This window comes from Lampetra planeri, chromosome 39 (assembly GCF_965212315.1).
Source record: "Lampetra planeri chromosome 39, kcLamPlan1.2.h2, whole genome shotgun sequence".
In the NCBI taxonomy this organism is placed as follows: domain Eukaryota; kingdom Metazoa; phylum Chordata; class Hyperoartia; order Petromyzontiformes; family Petromyzontidae; genus Lampetra; species Lampetra planeri.
Genome location: NC_136145.1, coordinates 10,467,804 through 10,488,471, shown reverse-complemented (window position 1 = coordinate 10,488,471; position 20,668 = coordinate 10,467,804). Strand labels below are relative to the sequence as shown.

The window sequence follows — 20,668 nt, the reverse complement described above, 5'->3', positions numbered from 1 at the left end:
TTTCGCCATAATTTAAGACCTCGTATATATTCATTAGCGTCTGTTTTACTTGTTGCAAGGCAGTGTGTTATTTATGACATACATAAAGTATGTTCGGCCTGGGCCTCTCCATCACTGTCAACCCTGCCCCTGAATTTGTTTTTGATCTGTATATAGTATATATGGGCACCTTACATACACGTACATCCCGCCTCGATACATGAAATTGGGCGATGTTGATGTGCACATCTATGTCCGCATGGGTGCAAATGTTTGTGTGCGTGCTTATGTCATTACATCTGCGTGGGTGTATGCGTGTGTTTGCATGTGTGTGTGTGGGCGTATACATGCGTTGCTTCACTGATTCATTCGAGTGACATTCTCTTTTCGTTGGCTGGGTAACGCTGTGTAGAAGCTTTTGCCTGTCCTGTCGCTCCGGGTCTTTTCAGCCTCGGTTTTGCCCTCCCTTCTCTATGCTTGCAAAAGGTTGGATTTCTTTATTGGAGCATCTGCACTGGATTCGAAAAATTCATTGTGGCCTGCCTACAATCCATCCTGGGTTTGACCAGACTGGATTGCGTGAGGAGCTCGTAGATCCTTGAAAGGTCTGGACACAGTCCCATCAGTGAGCTCTTCTGCCAGGCGAGGTTGCATTGGTTGTGTTATGTATCCTGCATACCCATCCACCGCATGCCAAAGCAGCTTCTGTTGGCCACATCGAGGGGGAAAAAACACGGCACAGACGGGCTGATGAAGCACTGGATGATGTGAAACTGAGTGGACTTGCCAATGACTGGTACCAGGTAGAGGAGCAATGCTAACAACAATTAGCGGAGCGCCGGGCGGCTAAAACACTGACATTTTTCACAGTAGGGAACGCGTGCATCTGTCAGTCATCTCAGACAGTTAACCAATAACACCTGGGTCTGTCCAGTGACCTGCTAGCTTGCCTTTCACACGTGACCTCAAAGTCCACCTAGCCTGGCACAGGCGTCATGGTGACATCACCCTGACTTAGTGGTGAATGGCGGGTATTGGTGTGTGTGAAGGTTTGGTACTCATTGTCTGTTGATGGGGAAAAAAATTACTTCATATATCAATTCAGCAATGTACATTTGTAGTGGGTTCAACTGAGTCGCAAACATAGACTTGGAGGCAACACATTTATCAACTCCAACACACGGGGTAACTTTCCCCTTAACAGAATAACAACCTATGGTGGTGACCACCAGGCTAGTTGCACTAATCACAATGTAATTGCTACGACGGACGGGGACCAACAGCTTGAGTCCAGGTCCACGTGTTGGAGACTCGTTGAACGGAGAATGTAGACGAAGGTTTCTTCCATGATGAACAACAACCCTGGTCCCTCTCGGAACCCGGCTTATATTCTCTGCGGCGTGGCTGGCTCCGCCCTTTGCCACGACCACCTTCTAGAATCCTCGGGAGAGATCTGGATCCCAACCACGTGACCACCCCTAGCCCCCACTTGGGGCCCCTTTGCAGACTTGACTGGTCACGTGTCCTCCTGGGTCAACCAGAGTGCCATGGCCTTTAGTAACCTCATCCTACGGCCCGCACTCACACACCCTGTCCTGTAGGGTTGGCACTGCACGCTAAGTGTAGTGCCATCTCGCGTTATCAATCAATGCTCACCGGGCCCCTCTAGGGCTGGTACTACATGTTGACATCTCGCGATGTCACTGCACATTTATGAACTTGATCGTTTTTATAACATTCCATCTCAGAAGTTGTCATTCTTTCCGCTCTCGTGCTATTGCCCGACACCTTAACCACTGTTATATGTTTCTGCTGCTATGCAGCGATAATGAAGATGTTATGACAACAAGTTTGGCGCATGCAAGCACTCGTGTATGTGTGTGTGCGCATGTGCTCATGACTAGCTCCGGTTTGACAGCAGAGGTCTCAATCCGAATCAGTCGAGCGGCATCTTTTCATCGACTGCGTACCTGGTCTGTCACTCCACGAAGCTTCGGGTCTTCTCAGCCACGGTCATGCCCTCCCTTCACTATGCTTACGAAACATGGACCCCCCTAATGGAACATCTTCGCCAGTTAAAGACATTGAGGCTGGCCTGCCTGTGAGGAGCTCACAAATCCTTGAAAGATCTGGACAAAGTCCCATCGGTGAGCTTCTCCGGTAGGCAAGGCTGCGTTGTTTGGGTCATTTAGCCCGCATGCCTAGCCACCGCATGCCTAAACAGCTTTTGTTCGGCGGGGTAGAGTGGGCTAAACGGACGCGGCATGGGTTACAGAAGAGATGGAGTGATGTAGTACAAGCGGATGTGGAGCTGAGTGGACTTGCCAATGACTGGTATCAGCGGTGTCAAGATCGGCCTCTGTAGAGGAGGCTCGTGAAGGATGCTACTGGGCGGTTGGAGGCAGTCGCCCTCCAGCAACAAAAGAGGGCAGAGGAGCGACTCTCACAACAATGAGCAGAGCGCTGGAGTGCTATAACACCAAGTTGGCAGAATAGGGGGCACAGGTGGTGCATCGGAGGGTCATCTCAGTCAGTCAACCCATTGGCACCTGGGTCTGTCCCGTGACCACCTGCCGGCAGGCATTCTACACTTCACATGGCCTTAACGTGCACATGGCCTAGCACAAGCACCATGGTGACGTCACCGCCACTTGGTAGCAAATGGCGGTTGGTGCGTGCGTGTGTTAGGTGGGGAGGGGCAATGTAGTGGTGGTGACCCGAGTGTGATTCCCGCTCATGGCCAACATCCGTGACGTTTATCTAAACCGATCCTGGGGCTCCCCTAGGTCGATTCGGCCTCAAATGAGTACCTGGCGCGGTATGTAAACATTGCCACTAGGAAGACAAAAAGGCGGCCTGGCGTGGTGTTGGCCACCCACCCCCTCGTGTGCTGTGCCACCCTTCATAGGTGCTACTTGCTCACAGCACTTGCCCCAACAGGCTTTTAATTCTATACGGGGGTCTTTGTCTTTGTTAGTTCGGATAGGCTCCATGCTGGCCTACACTCCTCTGGACGAGAAAGGCATGGCTCTGCTTCTCATCTTCCTGCACGACTTTCTCAAGTGAGTGTCACCCATTCGCCCTCTCCCTCTGCACTGCCAGGTACCGCATCTTAGAAAAACATCAACACATTTGTCAATAACAATTGACTTTAAAGCAATGGAAAAAAACTCTTTGAGTGACGTTTCAGGAAATGTCTATAAAATAATGGGCCCTTGAAGGCAGACTTTTTGACTAACGTGTTGAGTTTGGCTTTGGCCGTGAGCAGGATTCGAAACCCAGGTTCGCCAGATTCGTGGCAAAGCACGCTAACCGCTCCGCCACCACTCCTCACTCCCGCACACTCCTTGTTTACGCTGTTCGCATTAAAACGCCAAATATAGATAAACTGCTACTTTTCTTAATGCCACAAATGTAACGCGCTTTTATTCACGGCCCTCCCTGGATGATTTGTCATGAACTAATGTCCCCATTAGTGACCGGGTCCCCTAAATCTGACACCGTGCGTAGAGAACCTCTCAAAGGGCACCGCCTGGTTATTTGTGCTTGTGAACCACTACCAATGCAACAGCATCACCAAATAATTTATTATTATAGTAATACGGTTCTTTACCCAGGAATGTCTCACTGAGTCTCAAAGACCATTTTTTCAGGGGGGTATCCTAAAATAGTTTATCGCATTGGGGGAGGGGGCAGACGATTTCTGTGTCTTTCCCAGTTGAGTGATTTGCTATAATTTTCAAACGTTGATACCACAAGAGTTGTGGTGGTGGTGATAATGGCGGTAACAATGTTGCGATGTTGATGGTGCTAAACGTGACAGTGGTGAGTGTGATGATTCCATCCACGATGATGATGACAGATATTCTAGTGACTGGTAATAATATTGTTAGGGGTGTCAGTGATGATGACATGTGGACTGCTCATGCGATCGCCCACCCCCCCCCCCCCCCCTTTTTCGGTCGAAGGTACCTCGTGAAAAACTCTGCCGCCCTCTTCAGCGCGAATGACTATGAAGTGGCCCCACCAGAGTACCACCGGAAGGCCGTATAATAATCCAAGAGTGAGAGGAGGCAAAGGTCAGACATGATGGAGCTCGGAGCGAACGTTTCCTCTCGGAGCATTTTTCCCCATTTAGGAAGGATGCACTTAAAGCGTCGTATTCACTGCAGCATATATAAAGCTTTGAAGTGTTTTATTCATAAGCCTTTACATAAGGGCTCTTTATATATAAAATGCATTATTGTTTCCGAGCATTAATTTGTCACGGCTGAAGCTGTGTGCATGCAAATAGATTGTACTGCTTCGTGCCACCGCTTCGTTTCCATAGAGAGAGGCAGAGTCTGGGGGGCGAGCGCAGAGGTTGAAGGGAGTACGGTGGTGGGGGGGAGGTGTAGAGTTTGAGGAAGAGCGTTGCGAACAATGACGCGCTTAAGAGAATTCTCGTTGCATACCGTCATTCACATCGTCGTCTTGTTCTTCCCGTGTGACCGGCTGGCGGTCGCAGACGGGACCGGCAGCCAGCACCTGGCCGCGTAGACGCCGTGGGCGATCGTTTTAGACAGACGCCACCCGTCGCTATCGTTTGGAAGAGGCAGTCATATCGCTTGGAGATGAAAATGGCGAAATATTGTATTGAATCACTGGGCGACTCGTGGCTTTCAAGTTTTGCAAGAAAGCCTCCTGTTTATTTTCTAAGCCGTTGTTATCAATGTCACTAATATTAAAACAATAAATCGGCCTTTTCGTTAGGGGAAAAGTAAATAAAGAAAGCCTCACGGACTATGTCCATAATTATTTCCACTCTTTTGTGCCCTTTAAGATAGGTCAACGCTTGAAATGTTGACCTGTTACCTATACGTTCCTCAGTTGTGAGGCAGCGTTAATAGTGTATCTGGCGGTTTTTTACATCTGTGCTGAGAATAAAACGTATGGTTGTCAACTTAACGTTTAACTCGGGTTTTCACGGCTTAACATCGTTATTGTGATGTTTCTGTGTACAGTATTAGGTTCTCACAATGTAACTTTACAGTTAATAAACACGAAGTTGATGTCTTCCAAAGGTCAAATGCTTGTTGTTTAATCGCTCAAACGAACGCGCATTAATCCGTACGTGGTGTGTCGTGTCTAAACTCCCGGTGATGTGGTTGAGTGGTGGCGTGTTTTTGCCGCGCCTTGCAGAGGTTCCCAGCTCGAGCCCGGTGGCTGTCCTGGTGAATGCTGCGGGAATGTGAACCATAGATGCTTGCGCCGTCTGCTTCACGGCAGACATTAAACGATCCAGTGACGTTATTCGAACTAGATCAGGCCGTGCATGCCAGTATCGCGGTGCAAATTCGCCAAATTGTATTAATCGTTCGCAAATTACTCAATAGGGGCAAACTACGTAGCAACGTCGCCCGCCTACTGGCAGACTGATGTCTGAAAAATAAGAATAGGTTTTACTCTTTCTGGCAATAAAACGGTTGTTAAGATGTTCAAACACCATATGGTTACCTCTTGCATGGAATTAAGTCTGCATTAACCACGCGTACCTGCGGTGAACATGCAAACAAAACATGCTTTGATAATGCGTTGTCTTTGAAACTGATTGGCCTATACCAGAGACCGCCTTCTTTATGGCTTAGTCTCACCGGTATCAGACCAGAGAATGCAAAAAGGTTAACAGCACAAAGCTAAGCGCATTTATAGCTCGTGGTGAGCAGCTATATCATTTGATACCTTTTTGGTCAGTATCAAAGTATGAAAAATAATAGGTTTTACCCTGTGTTAAGAAAGAGCTACTGTCCGTGCAAATCTTTATCCTTGAGTTGTGGTCACTTGAGTGGCGTGACTTCAGGGCATCTTGCTGGGGGTCCTCGTGCATTCGCAACACCCCGTTGCGATTAGGTAGACACATTGTTGTTGTTCCACGAGGGGTCAAGGGTTTATTGAGTTTGTGTTAACAAGAAAAAAACCTCTGCGAGTGAAGCAGCTGCGTCGGGCCTCGTGTCGTTCTCACACAGACGCACCTTCCCCCCAACGTCACTCCCCGCAAAGCGCCGTACGGAAGAAACGAAAGCGCTGGGGACATTTCCCCAAAATTCCCACAATTGGTAAAACAAAAAGATGCACCAAGGGGAACGGTATAAGAGCACCGTGCGGCCGGGTTGAATGTGTGCAGGTCTTGAAAGAAAATGTGGGAATTGTCTTCCTATAATTTTACGCCCCCTTCACCAATTTGTTAATTGTTAGAAGAAGAAAAATCCCAATTTAGTTTCTAACCCAAAAAAATACTATTTTTTTATTTCTTCCTGTTCTTAACGACTGGCGATGCTGGATTGTCACTGACGTGAGCCGCTTTGCGTCAGTCGGCCCAACCTGGCACTAAAACCGATTCGATTGCTCGCGGCCAAACATCGGCACTGCCAAATGTATATAACGCAAAATCTTGGATTCACGTATGTTGAACTCCTTTCGCACCGTACACAACCAACCGTGCTAATCGGAGGTGCTCGTCTTGATTGAATGGCCGCGAAGCATCAAATTACACTCTCATGAATGGGGGGGGGGGGTCGCGGGGGCCCCCCCTAGAGGAATGGGAAGCCAGATTGAGTGGCAGGTGTTTTTTTTGCGGTTAGCGGATTGCGGTGCTCATGTTTTGTGTCACTCGCGCCCCTTTGCCCTGAGATCTGGAGGCTCGGTCAATATCACGAGTTGGAGCAAACACGAAGACGAGTTCCCCCCCCCCCCCGTCCCCCCCCCGTATCGCCTTGAGCAGACTTGGGGAAAGTGCTGTTAGCGAGCAGCTACGAAGGCCGGCACAGCACACGAAGGGGTGAGTGGGCAGCGCCACGCCCCCCGCCGCCTTTCGTGCCCCCAGTGCCAATGCTTACACACTACACAAGAGTCGACCTCAGAGAAGCTCAAGACCGGGTTCAAAGATGTCCCTATTATTGGTCGTGGACGGGAATCGAACTCGGGTCGCCGGATTTTAGCACATTGTGTTATAACTATAAGCTATTTTTATTGTCCCAGGTGAGGCCCACTGAGCTATAGCTATTTTTCAGAAGCGACCTGGCTATCACAAATGATAGCTCAAGGAAGTGGGCATATCGTGTAGAAATTTATAGCAATCAAATACTCTAAACGCATGTTGATTCTAAATGTAGAGGGAAAACCCGGAGGGAGGACCTGAATAAAACTCCACACGACCACAGGGAGAGAGGCGCAAACTCCAAAATATACAGCAGGCGTCAAGGTCGGGATCGAACCCACGACCTCATGTATACCAGGCGACGTCAACATCCCACCACCGCGGCGCGTTAACAACTGCGCCACTCCTCCCCGCACAAGAGTTGGCACGCATCCACACACGCACAGTTGTCGGGGTGCAGCAAACTCGTGTTTTCTTGTGGTGGGGTAAAGCGTGGGTACACTCATCTCTTTGTTTTTCCCCCATTCAGCCGTCGAGAAAGAGTGACGCCTCTGTGCTCTGGGTGAGAACCGCACTGGGGCCGACTGCAAGCACGGGAATGACCTCCGTCCGCGGCACTTGTTGATGGAGATGGAAATTAGCAGAGTGGGTATGCAATGCCCTACGTTGTGCGGGCGGCGAAACGCGTCCTCCAATGCAGTGGTGCACTTTTATACCGCAGGATTTTTGCTGCGCAGTGACGTCACAAAGGGTTAACGGCGCGGGACACGTGCCGTGGTTTTGATCTTCGTCCTTTAGTGGCGGGAGGGTCACGCAAACGTTTAACGTGTTTCTTGTTTTGGACGGGTACAGACTTTGAGCGGAAGTTTGGGTTAACGTCCTGAAAGGGATAAACGATCGACGTGTGTAAATTGATCCGTGTGCGACACTGAGAGAGTTGTTGACACATTCGGCTTTGCCAGGGTTGTTTTTTTATTGTTGGTTTACAAGAAAAAAATAACAGTGGTTCAAATCAGTTCACATTGGACTGCCACGATTATGCGGTTGTAATTGACTCATTGACCGGAACCCCCGTGAACAGAGAAGTCACATCACAACTTCCGAGAATATGATTAGGGTTAAGCTAAATATCCGTAACGATATTTACGTGATGTTCAGAATTTTCAATGCACGAAGAGGTCCAAACAATGTAGAGCTGTATTTGTTTCATCGCGTATTGTGCTAATTTGTATGTGGCAGAGCCGATTGTACTATGGGTCTTAATTGGACATCAGGTTTGTTCATCTTTGGTAGCCCATAAAGTATTGGTGGTTTTGACGCCCTTGGTTTGATCATGTATTTGTACGTGACAAACCTTACTCATTGGCTGTGGCGGGTGGTGGCGGGTTTAACGACACATTTATATTTATGCAATCTAACCCGAAAAAAAACCTGTATTCCTCCCGTCTGTTTGCATGAAACTGGTGGATTGGTTCACATGAGCACTAAGGTTATTTATCAACAGACATTACGCGAGGTCACACTGTAGTGGCATTGTACACCACGGAGACATTGTACACGAGAGAGACTGTACACGAGAGAGACATTGTACATGACAGATACGTTATGACCGTACTCTTAGGTTTTTTTTTTATGACCGTGCAACTGATGACCTTGTGATAGATGAAGCGGTCGCTCTCTGGAGCGCTGCCACGGCTTTTGCCGCCCGCCCTTCCCTGGCTCTCAGGATGAATGTCACCTCGGATTTGCAGGCATCTACCTGGAGATTTCGCAGTCTTGTTGACATTTGTGTTTAACCTCAATTACAATCTGCCACGGAAATTGACACTTTCCTCTTTTTGCATCCCTCCTGTCGCCCCGCCGGTTACGTGCCTTACGAGATTTGTCAGCACCTTAGGCAAGGAGCATAAACCGCAGCAGCAGCGCCGGCTTTTGGCTGGCCATCGACGGTGGTCACTGCATCGCCCTGCGCTTTCATGTGCGCTTCTGCAGCAATCGGAAACGCCTTTACTTCCAATAAAAGGAAGCCATTGGAGCTATGCACGTTTAGATGATCTAGATCAGGGGTCCTCAAACTTTTTAAACAGGGGGCCAGTTCACTGTCCCTCAGACCGTTGGAGGGCCGGACTATAGTTAAAAAAAACTATGAACAAATTCCTATGCACACTGCATATATCTTATTTTGAAGTGAAGAAACAAAACGGGAACAAATACAATATTTGAAATGAAGAACAAGTAAAGTTAAATCAACAAACTTGCCAGTATTTCAATGGGACCTATGGGCCTGCTTTTGGCTAATGAGATGGTCAATGTCCGGTTCCATATTTGTCACTGCTAGTCGTAACAAGTGATGCAAGTGTGCATCCGTTAGTCTAGATCTGGTTGGAGATTTCAAATGTTTCATTCTGGAAAAAGTCTGTTCACAGACATAGGTGCTGCCAAAGATGGTTGCCATTTTGAGTGCATGGTTCCTGGGATGAGGATATGTCTCAGAGGGGAGAGATGCATAGAAATTATGAAGGCTGCTTGACTTGAATGCGTCTTTCAGAGAGTCACAATTCTGCAGTTCAGCCAGTTCCATTTGGTAAATTGTATCCACATTTTCAATGTCAATAGAAAATGGGTTACGGAAAAGCTGTATGTCCTGTTCATGGAGATGAAGCTCTTTAAATCTAAATTGGAACTCCTTTTGCAATTTTTCCAGTGAATCCACACATGTTTTGTTTGGGAATGCAACCAATGGTTTTTCCGCTAACAGATTTTGAGTTGTGGGGAGATGGCAGAAGTTTTCCTCCTTCACTTGTTTGATGAGGCCTAATTTTACTTCAAATGCTTTGACATGTGATTGCATATCACAGATGAGCTTCCCCTTTCCTTGAAGTTGCACATTGAAACTGTTGAGTAGCTCTGTTACATCTGTCAGAAAGGCAAGGTGCCATTTCCATTCTGCATCATTGAGCTCTGGTACTTCTTTGTTTTTTGAAAGCAGAAAAGCTGTAATCTGTGGAAGTAAGTCATAGAAACGTTTCAAAACTCTCCCTCGACTCAGCCAACGGACTTCTGTGTGGTACAGAACATCGTCATAGTCAACATTTAGCTCAGACAGAAATTCCTGAAATTGTCTGGTTTAGTGCATGAACTCTAATGAAGTTAACACAAGATACCACAATTTTTATAACAGTCCCACTTCAGTGATTTACTACACAGCGCTTGTTGGTGGATGAGGCAGTGTATGGCTATTGGATGAGAATGATTATATTTGTCCATCTCTTGGTTAATGAGAGCAATTACTCCTTTCTTAGACCCCACCATGCTAGGAGCACCATCAGATGTCACACTGGCTAGTTTAGCCCAGTTCAGCTCCAAACCATTCACAGTTTGGCAAACCTTTTCATAGATATCCTCTCCTGTAGTTCCTTTGATGCTTTTCAGTGCAGCAAGCTCTTCTGTGACTTCGAAATAGTCATTCGTCCCACGAATAAAAATTAGAAGTTGTGCAGAATCACGAACATCATTGCTTTCGTCGAGTGCCAAGGAAAAATAGGAAAGTTTTTTTGTGGAGTTTTGCAAATGCTGATGCAAATTGTCTCCCATTTCTTCAATCCTCCGTGTAATTGTAGGTCCTGAAAGACTCACTGTACTAAATAAATCGGCCTTCTCTGGACACATCTCTTTGGCAACAGAAGGAAGGCATTCTTTAACAAATTCTCCCTCCACGAATGGTCTGCCAGTGCACGCTATTAGCTTGGCAACTTGAAAACTTGCTCGCAGTGATGAAATATTTAGCTGCTTCTGCTTCACAAAAGTATTTTGCTGAGTTGTTAATGTATTTTTCAGTTTTAATATTTTATCTTTTCTCACTTCTCCGACCTAACAATCATATTTATCTTTATGTTGAGTTTCATAGTGTCGATGTAAATTGTATTCTTTGAACACAGACACTATATTCTGGCATATCAGACACACAGCTCTTTCCTTGTACTGCATGAAAAAGTAATCATAAGTCCACTGTTCTTTGAATATCCTACACTCCGAGTCAATTTTTCTCTTTCTTGACATCATTGTTCCTAGGGAGTCAAAATTGCTATTAGTAAAATACCAATATATATGTAGTGGTGGTGTTGACGTGCGCCGACTGTGACAGTGATGGATCACGGGGCGGCGCGAGGTGCGGGGTTGGGCACGCGTTGTGGGCGTGGTGTGGACGCGCGCGCCGGGAGTGACAGATGACGGGGCGGCGCGGCGTGGGTGCTGAGGCACGCTGAGATGTGGGAAAACAGGATCGTAGCCAGCGCCCAGTGATTGGTCGAATAGGATGGGTGCTCGCAGCGACGTCCGCAGGTGGGGTATAAAGGGGGACGCGCGAGAGCACTCGGGGAGAAGTTACCCAGTTGAAGACCAGAAGACGGAGCTGAAGACCTAGTGCCCCGAGACCCCTAGTCCCGCCGTCCTTGTGGGGACCGGGGCCCTGTGTGGCTCGGAGGCGAGACTGGGACCCAGGGTCCGACGCCCACGTGGGTCGGGCTGGGGACCCACAGTCAAGACGGACACCCCGGGCAGGGAGTGTCCCGAGTAGCTCAGTGGGCGTTAGTCGCCAGGGTAGCTAAGTGGGTGTTGGTCACCCGAGTAGCTCAGAGGCGTTAGTCGCCGAGTAGCTAAGTGGGTGTTGGTCACCCGAGTAGCTCAGTGGGCGTTAGTCGCCGAGTAGCTAAGTCGGTGTTGGTCACCCGAGTAGCTCAGTGGGCGTTAGTTGCCAGGGTAGCTAAGTGGGTGTTTGTCACCCGAGATACTAAGTGGGTGTTTGTCACCCGAGATACTAAGTGGGTGGTTGTCACCCGAGATACAAAGTAGGTGTTAGTCACCTGTGAACGAGTTTGGTAAAATAAAGAGTGTGTTACCCGTGAAGTCGTCTCCCGCCGAGTTACTACATTACATATATACAGCGCAACAAAACAATATACCAGCAATAACTTTGCCCACACAGAGATATACAGACTGCACTGCCCATCAATGCAGTCTGATTGGGGGAACTCCGCTTATACCCCAGGCTCACACTGGTGCGGGTGCCATTAAAAAGTTAATTACACCTGCAGTTTTGTTCACAGATCGCAGTGCGATCTGCGAACTCGCATAGGAATCTGATCGCATGGGGGAGAAGACCCATGCGATCCGATTCCACTGCAGGAAAAAAGAAGGCACATGTGCCTTTTTTCTTCCGAATCTAATGCAAGTTCAGCCATACAAGCATATGGCTGAACTCGCACTGCTCAGAGATCGCAACAGAATGAACCGGGGCTTACACAACATACAACATATAACCTCATACAACTGAATAGCAATCAGAATATAAATGCATTTACTGTCATTTAAATTGGGTTTCCTACTCCTCGGCTGTCTGTCACTGACCAGCACGGGAAAACAGCAGGCAGGCCCTCAAGAGATCAGAGATCACTCTGTTATTACCCCTCTATCATTTACTCAGCGGTGCGTGTGCTGGGGATCTACATCCCCAGCACACAGGAATATCACTGGGAGTGGAGCCGAGGGGCAAGTGAGGGAGCTGAGGGAGGGAGAGCCAGTCAAGTGCAGCCAGGGGAGGGATGGCAGCCTTAGGCCTGGGGGGCAAGTCCAGTCAATTGGCCCATTGAACCATTCACCAGCGCAGCCCAATGAGTGCCCACTGCCGCAGCTCAATCAGTGCCCACCGCCGCAGCTCAATCAGTGCTCACCAGCGCAGCCCAATGAGTGCTCACCAGCGCAGCCCAATTAGTGCTCACAAGCGCAGCCCAATTAGTGACCATGGGCCGGATAAATGTCCTCGGCGGGCCGCATGTGGCCCGCGGGCCGTAGTTTGAGGACCCCTGATCTAGATTGACAAACTCCGTTCTTTAGAACTGCGTTTTGCCTTTAGTTTGTTGTCCTTCCCCCGCACCTCCGGTTACCACGGTTGGCTTACGTTAGGTGCCAAAGAAGTGCAACACACGCATTAGCCAGGCCGGGCGCTCGTTTGTAGTCTGCGGTTGATGGGAATCTGAGACTCCTTATGGGGTCTGTGAGACTTCTTATGGGGTCTGTGAGACTCCTTATGGGGTCTGTGAGACATTGGAAAGGGGTGAACAAACGTGAGACTTGCTCATCGTCTGCGTGCCCAAGAGAATTGGTGGCGGTAGCTATGCACGTGGCCTGTAAACGCAGCACTGTGGAGGCGGCAGCGGCGAGGGTCGGTGGGGTGTTGTCACGTGTCCGTGTGTTGTCGGGGGGCCGCACTAAAGGCCACCAGGGGCCGTCAGTGGCCCGCGGGCCTTGCACCGAAGAACGCCGCTCTGTCCTATACAGATGGAACAGGTGAGGTTCCACATTTCTCGCTGGACTCTACCACCCTGTCACGGCGAGTCAAGGGTATGGCTCCTCCTCGATGCTCCCCGGAAGGGAGATTCACGACATCTGTGTGTGATCCACCAACCCTCACTGCCTCCCCAGTGCTGGATTACAAGCCACGTGCATAGCCACCATCGACCATCACGGGCAGCACTTAAGAATCGTTTATTATTTTTTGTCGCCCCCCTTCACTGGAACAAACTTTCCCTCCACATTAAGCGGTTACCTTGGTTGACTCGTTTCCGCTCCGCACTCACAACTAACTTATTGTTCCCTAGCTCACCCCACGACCACCACCGTTACTGTTCCCTCTTCATATTCTCATTACATGGCTTTCACACATTCACCCCATTCACTCATTTACTCACCCCATTCATTCATTAAACCCATTTATTCACCCCATTCACTCATTCACCCAATTCACTCATCCACCCCATTCATTCACCCATTAACTCATTAACACAATTCATCATTAATTGTCATCAATTTCACTTTCACCGAATTCACGCAACGTCACAGATTCGCCCCCTTTGCTTCCTTTAATTTATTGTATTCACCTCATCCCCACCGTCACATTCACACCTTGTACCGTTCTTAATTCTCAGTAAAACGCCTCAGTTAAGGCGCTATATAAAGATAAGATTATACAATCATGTACGATACTTGTGATTGGAACAAACGCATTGAGTTCATGGCAGGGTTTGTAGCAAACACAATTTAGCTTTCAGACCAAATGCGGATTGTGTACAATCGGATGCCTCACACTCTCCCTCTCCTGTATGCCCAATCCTTTGCTCTTTTCGCATTCAAGACGTAGACCTGGGCGACCGCAACTGCTTCCGGGATATCATCTCGCTTGCCTGGACGTCGCGGTGGGTTCGATCAAAGATCCCGACAATGTCTGTTGTATATTTTGAGTTGGTGTGTTCTCTCTCTCTCTCACGTGGATTGTTCTCCTGGTTCCTCCTCCGGTTTCCCCCCCTCCACCTCCGCCCCCCCCCCCCCCACATTTATAAACAACATGCGGCGCTCAGATCATTTGGCTGCTCTTATAAATTCCCACTCGTGGCGATGAGACGTAATGTGTGGCCGTGTTGTCTCTGAAAAAGAGATCTACAAGCCCAGTGAGCTTTACCTGGTACATTGAAAAGAGTGCTGGAGTCTGGTTTTAACAATGAATGAAACAAAATAACCCATCAGTAACGGTGTCACGAGCGTGTGGTAGCTGGCCACCCCCTCCCCCCGGTGTCCAAAGCTACGAGTTGGGGCCCCCTTGACAACTACCATGAGATTTGTTTTCATCAAAAGTGTCAAAGACCAAGGACTTGTTTACAACGCCGTGTAATTTCTTTTTTATGAAAACGCTTTCGCTTATGTTATATGTTTTATTTGAGTTAATTTACAGCAGTAACCTAATGTTACAAAGAGGTACTTACGGAGCTGTAGTGGCTGCATTTTGCGAAGACACTGCCCCTACAGCGTTAAATGTTCGAAACCGTGAGCGTAACGACGTGATTAGGCAAGAGGGACCGCGATATAGGATAGCCTCTAGGTGCGACCGAGTAAGACAAATCAAATATCGGGGCCCCACCTGATCGACTACAGCACCCCCTGAGCTGATAATATAGTTACTACGCCACTGATAATGTAGTTACTACGCCACTGATGATGTAGTTACTACATCACTGATAATACAGTTGTTACGCCACTGATAATGTAGTTACTACACCACTGATAATGTAATTACTATGCCACTGATAATGTAGTTACTACGCCACTGATGATGTAGTTACTACGTCACTGATAATGTAGTTACTATGCCACTAGTACCTATTAATCCCGAGATCATGTATTCTGCTTGCAGAGATTTTTGTGCGGCTACCATCAATGCATGCATTGCAGATCACACGTTGAAGTAGGCTCTCTGAAACAACACTGTTTTGCGTCTGTTGCGGAACTGGCTCAGACTCACGGAGCTGGGTGCGTGTTCCAGGTCTTTGGGTTGAAGACCCCAAAACTGCGATGACCGTATCGCGCGAGGTTTACATGCAGCGGGTACAGCAGCAGGTCTTCGTGAGCTGTGGATCGTAGTTGGAGTCGGAGTCGATTTGGGTCTGTTGAAGCTGGTACGCACTGAACGGTGAGATAGGATGGAGAAGGTTCATGGAGACTCATCAAGACGAGTAGGCATAGTTTATATGCAATCCTGTATTTAATTGATAGTGCAGCTCATCACGTATCAAACTCGTGATCGGATCATGTTTTTCTGTTTCCTAAATATCAGACGAGACACTGACTGGAGTTGCCACAGGTGGACAGCGCTAGCACAGCTGAAGATGCTGCTGTTGTAGTAGTCCACATGGCTGATGATGAATGCGTGGACGAGCATCCTTGCAGTCTCCATGGTCAGAGAACGACGGACTGCGTGCGGTTGTCGAAGCTGGTAGAAGTGTAGAGACATAAATAGAGTATCTAGGGCATCTACGCCATCTATGTTCACAAGCACGTAACTGTATAGATCATGTACCTAACTCTGGCACTGGCGGAGATATGAAAGAAAAGCGGGCTCTAGAGGGCATGGTCTCGTTGCAGAGAGAGAGAGCACATTAACGACATAGGGTAGTGAAGGGGGCCCGAAAAGGGGGCTTGAGGGACACGTGATGCTGGCCCCGGTTCCATCCGGAGAGATCAAGCAGGGGTCATGGCCGGAGGCGGAGCGAGGCCACGCTCAAGAGGATAAGAGGAATGGGGGCGGAGCGACCATGGTTGTCTGGGCGAGGAAACTCACCGTGTTGCATCTTCGGTCGTCGGTTAGATAGTAATTAAGGTTCCGTGGGTCAGGAGAGTTAACGTCCTGACCCAGTTACATAGTGACTCGGTTGGGGTCTAGTAAACCATAGTATCGTTAATGTGTAGTGACATAAGAAGGGAGGGGCTGCTGGGGGCTCTGGTTCCCTGGGAGGGCCAGGCGCTTAATCCCCTTGGCGCCAGGCGTGGGTTCTCAGGCGGGTCAGACGCTTAAGCCTCTTGGCGTCAGGCGTTGGGTTCCCAGGCACTTAATCCCCTTGGCGCCGCCAAAGGGGGGGCTGTGTGTGCTCTGTGGGAGATCTGGGGGCGCACACGGCCCCACCCCTCGTTGGGGACTAGTTATAAAAGCGGAGCTCCCTGGACGATCAGGGCCAGTCGCAGCTCAAGACCCAAGACCCAAGACCAGCCATCGGAGGACCCTGGGACGATGTGAGAGCCAGTGGTGGGACTCTGGAACTCCCGACTCGACGACCTTGTGAGGGCGAGTTCCAGAGCGTAGCCAGAGTAGAGTATCTAGGCTGTGTACCTAGGCTGTGTACCTAGGCTGTAACAGAGTATCAGGACTGTTGGAGTGTTGTATTGTAATAAAGGAGTTACCTCTACAAGTGTCTCCGGAACCCGTTACATTTGGCGTCAGAAGTGGCTATGGAGACAAGAAGTAAGCCACGTACCTTCAGTCCTGACGGCGATGTCGAGGAACAAGCAGCGATGGGGTGGCCAACGCCGGCCGACAGCGACGCTGCACCGCCGGCTGAACAGCTGTTTGCTCCGCCGACTGTCCCCTCTCCAGCGTCGGGAGCAGGTATGGAGGAGGCGCTGCTTCGCCTCGCAGAGCTGCTCTGCGCCACCGCCTCCCTCCTGGGTGAGATGCGGTGCTCGCGGGCGATGGCAGGAGGGAGAGAGGAGGCGCGGCGCTCGCCCGAGCCCGCCGCCGCCGCCGCCACAAACATGGTGGACGCCGCCGCCATTCCCGCCACCGGCGTCCCCCCCACGGATGTGAGGGATACTTCCGGGAATGACATCACTTCCACCGGAGGAGCAATGACCGCTGGGAGCGACGTCACTTCCGGGCCCAGCGTGGGCCAACCCGGAGATGCCGCGTCATCAGCGCTGCGTCCCTCACCGCCGGGTGACAGCTGTTTGCAACCTAGCAACGCCGCGTCATCAGCGCTGCGACCTTCACTGCCGGACGACAGCTGGCTTCAACCTAGCATACCGCATCATCAGCGCTGCGACCGGACAGTGAGGGCGCCATTCTTACTGTAACCGGCGCCGGGGCCGGCACAGACCGACACGCTGGTCGCCGCCTTTGCTGCTCTGGCCAAAGGTTGGAGGTCGGGAGACCAGGCCCCTGATATTTCGTACATTTATGCGCTCGGATTAATGATTTTTTTGTTGACACTTTCTTCGTTGTCGTCGGGGAGTCGTGACTGTTGTTGGGTAAACTGTGTGGAGCTTCGCTCGTGAGTGTTGTCAATGTGTGTGCGAAACTTTGCTTGTGATTGTTAACAATGTATGGTTTGTATTGAGCTTTGTTCGTGATTGTTAATGTATAGCTTGTGCTGTCATTGATAACGATGTATAGACTGTATGGGGCATTTATCTTGAGATGATGACATGCTGCCAAGGATTTGGAATTGTCAGGCTGGCTCTCAAATATCTTGGGGTGCAGATCCTGACCAGGATGGGCCAGCGGGTGTTGCGTGTCTAACACGAGAGTTGTGGTCCCGTCATGCTATGGCTGACGGCTTGACCTGACAGCCCGGAGATAGAGACACTCCGTGGCATGTCTAGCCTAGTGGGCTGTGTGCTCACATGGCTCGGAGAGTGTGGTCCCGTCATGCTATGGCTGACGGCTTGACCTGACAGCCCGGAGATTGAAACACTCCGTGGCATGTCTAGCCTAATGGGCTGTGCGCTCACATGGCTCGGAGAGTGTGGTCCCATCATGGAATTGCTGACGGCTTGATCTGACGGCCCGGAGGTTGAGACCCTCCGTGGTGCGTCTGGAGCAATAGGCTCGCCCTGACGGCCCGGAGATTGAAACACTCCGAGGCGCGTTGAAACAGTGGGCTGGAGATTCGTGGTGTTCAGGTGTAGTTGTCCCGTTACATTGGGACTGTATCCCTCAGTTGTTAGGGTGCATGTTGTGCAGGGAGTGAACGATGGGTCGTCTCAGCTCGGTCGGTACAGCTATATGCTGCGATGCGAGTCTTGGAGAGAGATTGGGTCTCAGCTCGGTCGGTACAGCTATATGCTGCGATGCGAGTCTTGGAGAGAGACTGGGTCGTCTCAGCTCGGTCGGTACAGCTATATGCTGCGATGCGAGTCTTGGAGAGAGACTGGGTTGAAGCCCCCCAATATGGCCGACGTGCGCGGTTTTAGGATGGAGACGCCACGTTGGAAAGGCGGGGGGTGCTAACGGTTGACATGTAATGTCGGTGGTGGTCCTCATTGAGGGCTGCTGGGACGCAAGCACCGGATGCCTTTTGGAGATGCGGTTTGCACGTGCGGCCACCATTTCTGGGCAGGAGCAGGCAGATTTATTTTGTTTGTGTCATGTAAATTTTATATATATATTTAAAAATGTAGATACTGGAGCAGCCCTGAAGTGCGACTTCTTTGCCCAGTACATGGGTCGACCCTGAAGTACGACTTCTCGACCCGGGACATAGACAGACGTCCGGATTAGTGTGTGTAGAGGGATGCTCGACATGTTGGTCTTCGCCTTCTCTCCACCTGATGGATGGGAGGCTGGCAGGGTGGAGTGGAACCCTGCCATCCATGCGGTGGTTGTGCATCCAACGCGTCGGAATCTGTATATTTGTTGTTGTTAATTCCCCGTTTTCTATGCGGATCCCGAGGAGGGCTAGGTGTGCCGCGGGTCGTTTGTTCACGTGTTATTGCTTCACCTTTTTGTTGATTGATGCTTGTATATAGTGTAAAGTTGTACAGGTTGGTTATGTTATTTATGGTTGCTTTCTTGTTCTCTTTTCTTTTCCTGTTGAGGCTCGCATATTTTTTTTTCTCTCTCTCCCTTTCGTTAATTTAAACTTTCTAATTATTGACAGCCGGGATGGCTGGAGGCTACATAGAGGGGGGTAATGTAGTGACATAAGAAGGGAGGGGCTGCTGGGGGCTCTGGGTCCCTGGGAGGGCCAGGCGCTTAATCCCCTTGGCGCCAGGCGTGGGTTCTCAGGCGGGTCAGATGCTTAAACCTCTTGGCGTCAGGCGTTGGGTTCCCAGGCGCTTAATCCCCTTGGCGCCGCCAAAGGGGGGGGGCTGTGTGTGCTCTGTGGGAGATCTGGGGGCGCACACGGCCCCACCCCTCGTTGGGGACTAGTTATAAAAGCGGAGCTCCCTGGACGATCAGGGCCAGTCGTAGCTCAAGACCCAAGACCAGCGATCGGAGGACCCTGGGATGATGTGAGAGCCAGTGGTGGGACTCTGGAACTCCCGACTCGACGACCTTGTGAGGGCGAGTTCCAGAGCGTAGCCAGAGTAGAGTATCTAGGCTGTGTACCTAGGCTGTGTACCTAGGCTGTAACAGAGCATCAGGACTGTTGGAGTGTTGTATTGTAATAAAGGAGTTACCTCTACAAGTGTCTCCGGAACCCGTTACAAATGTAGTAGCCCCGTTGGGCTGTATTGTAATAAAAGACTCGGACGCTTCTCTCTGTCCTGTGTCCTTTATTTGGGTTCGATCTCTTTTCCCTCACGGTACTCCCCAATATACTCTCCACTCTGCAACCCCAGGCTGCTGTCGCTCACGTAGCCCAACCTCCCTCCTAGCAGCCCCGCTGCTGTCACGTCGTGCAGACCCCTGCTGCCGACTCCTCCTTTGCAGACCCGCTGCTCTCTGCAGCCTCCTCGCTGCTCCTCCTGCCCCGGGGTCGGTCACCGTTGGCCGACGGTGCCGATCCTCGTGGCTCGGGTGTGTGGCGACATCGCCACTCTCTCTCACCCTTCGCCCTGCGTGGCCTCTCACTTTTCCCAGTCCCCGATCACCCCCGACAGCTTCCGGTTACCCCCCTTATAGACCCTTACCCTCTCCCCCACGTGACGTAACTCCTCCCCCCATGACGTCACTTCCGGGAGGTCGTTTACGCCCGCATTACACCACCATCCCCCGTAGAGAAAATCCAGCCGACCTCGGCTGAACACAAATCTAATAAGCAATGCGAGCGAACACGACCGAATATGAAAAAGGACACAGAACATACGATAATATACCGAAAGAACAAAAACATAACACAATAATTAACGAAATGTGAGGGATTTCGAGCGGGTGCGGGTCGCCGGGCCGTCCCGGACGGTCGGTGGCCCTCCCGCCGAGCGGGAACGTGGCAGGGTTTTAAGAGCGACAGGCTGAAGTTCGTCTGTCGCTATTGGAGGCCTGGCAACGTCCCGGTCCCCTATTTTCGAAGGCGCAGCATCAGAGGCGTCCCGCGATCGTGTCCGCGGCGGGGTAGGAAGGGCTGCGGGCCTCAAAGGTTCCGCAGCCATGGTAGGCGCACCCCGAGCTGGGTCTGCTTTCCCCTGCCGCGTCACGGCCGGCTCGTCTGTGAAAGTCACGACAGGCGCTCT

The 20,668-nt window shown here is 50.3% G+C and overlaps 1 protein-coding gene across 6 annotated transcripts in view; it reads left to right on the top strand.

The window, feature by feature from the left end:
• MORF4L1 (mortality factor 4 like 1) overlaps nucleotides 1–5,048 on the top strand; it is a 40,624-nt gene extending 35,576 nt beyond the window's left edge. For all 6 annotated transcript variants that reach the window (XM_078612820.1, XM_078612821.1, XM_078612819.1 and 3 more), the window contains 2 exons: nucleotides 2,957–3,041; nucleotides 3,948–5,048. In XM_078612820.1, the coding sequence (XP_078468946.1) occupies nucleotides 2,957–3,041; nucleotides 3,948–4,032 (170 nt within the window). In that variant the 3' untranslated portion in view covers nucleotides 4,033–5,048. The remainder of the gene's footprint in view (nucleotides 1–2,956; nucleotides 3,042–3,947) is intronic.
• Nucleotides 5,049–20,668: the final 15,620 nt, after the last annotated feature.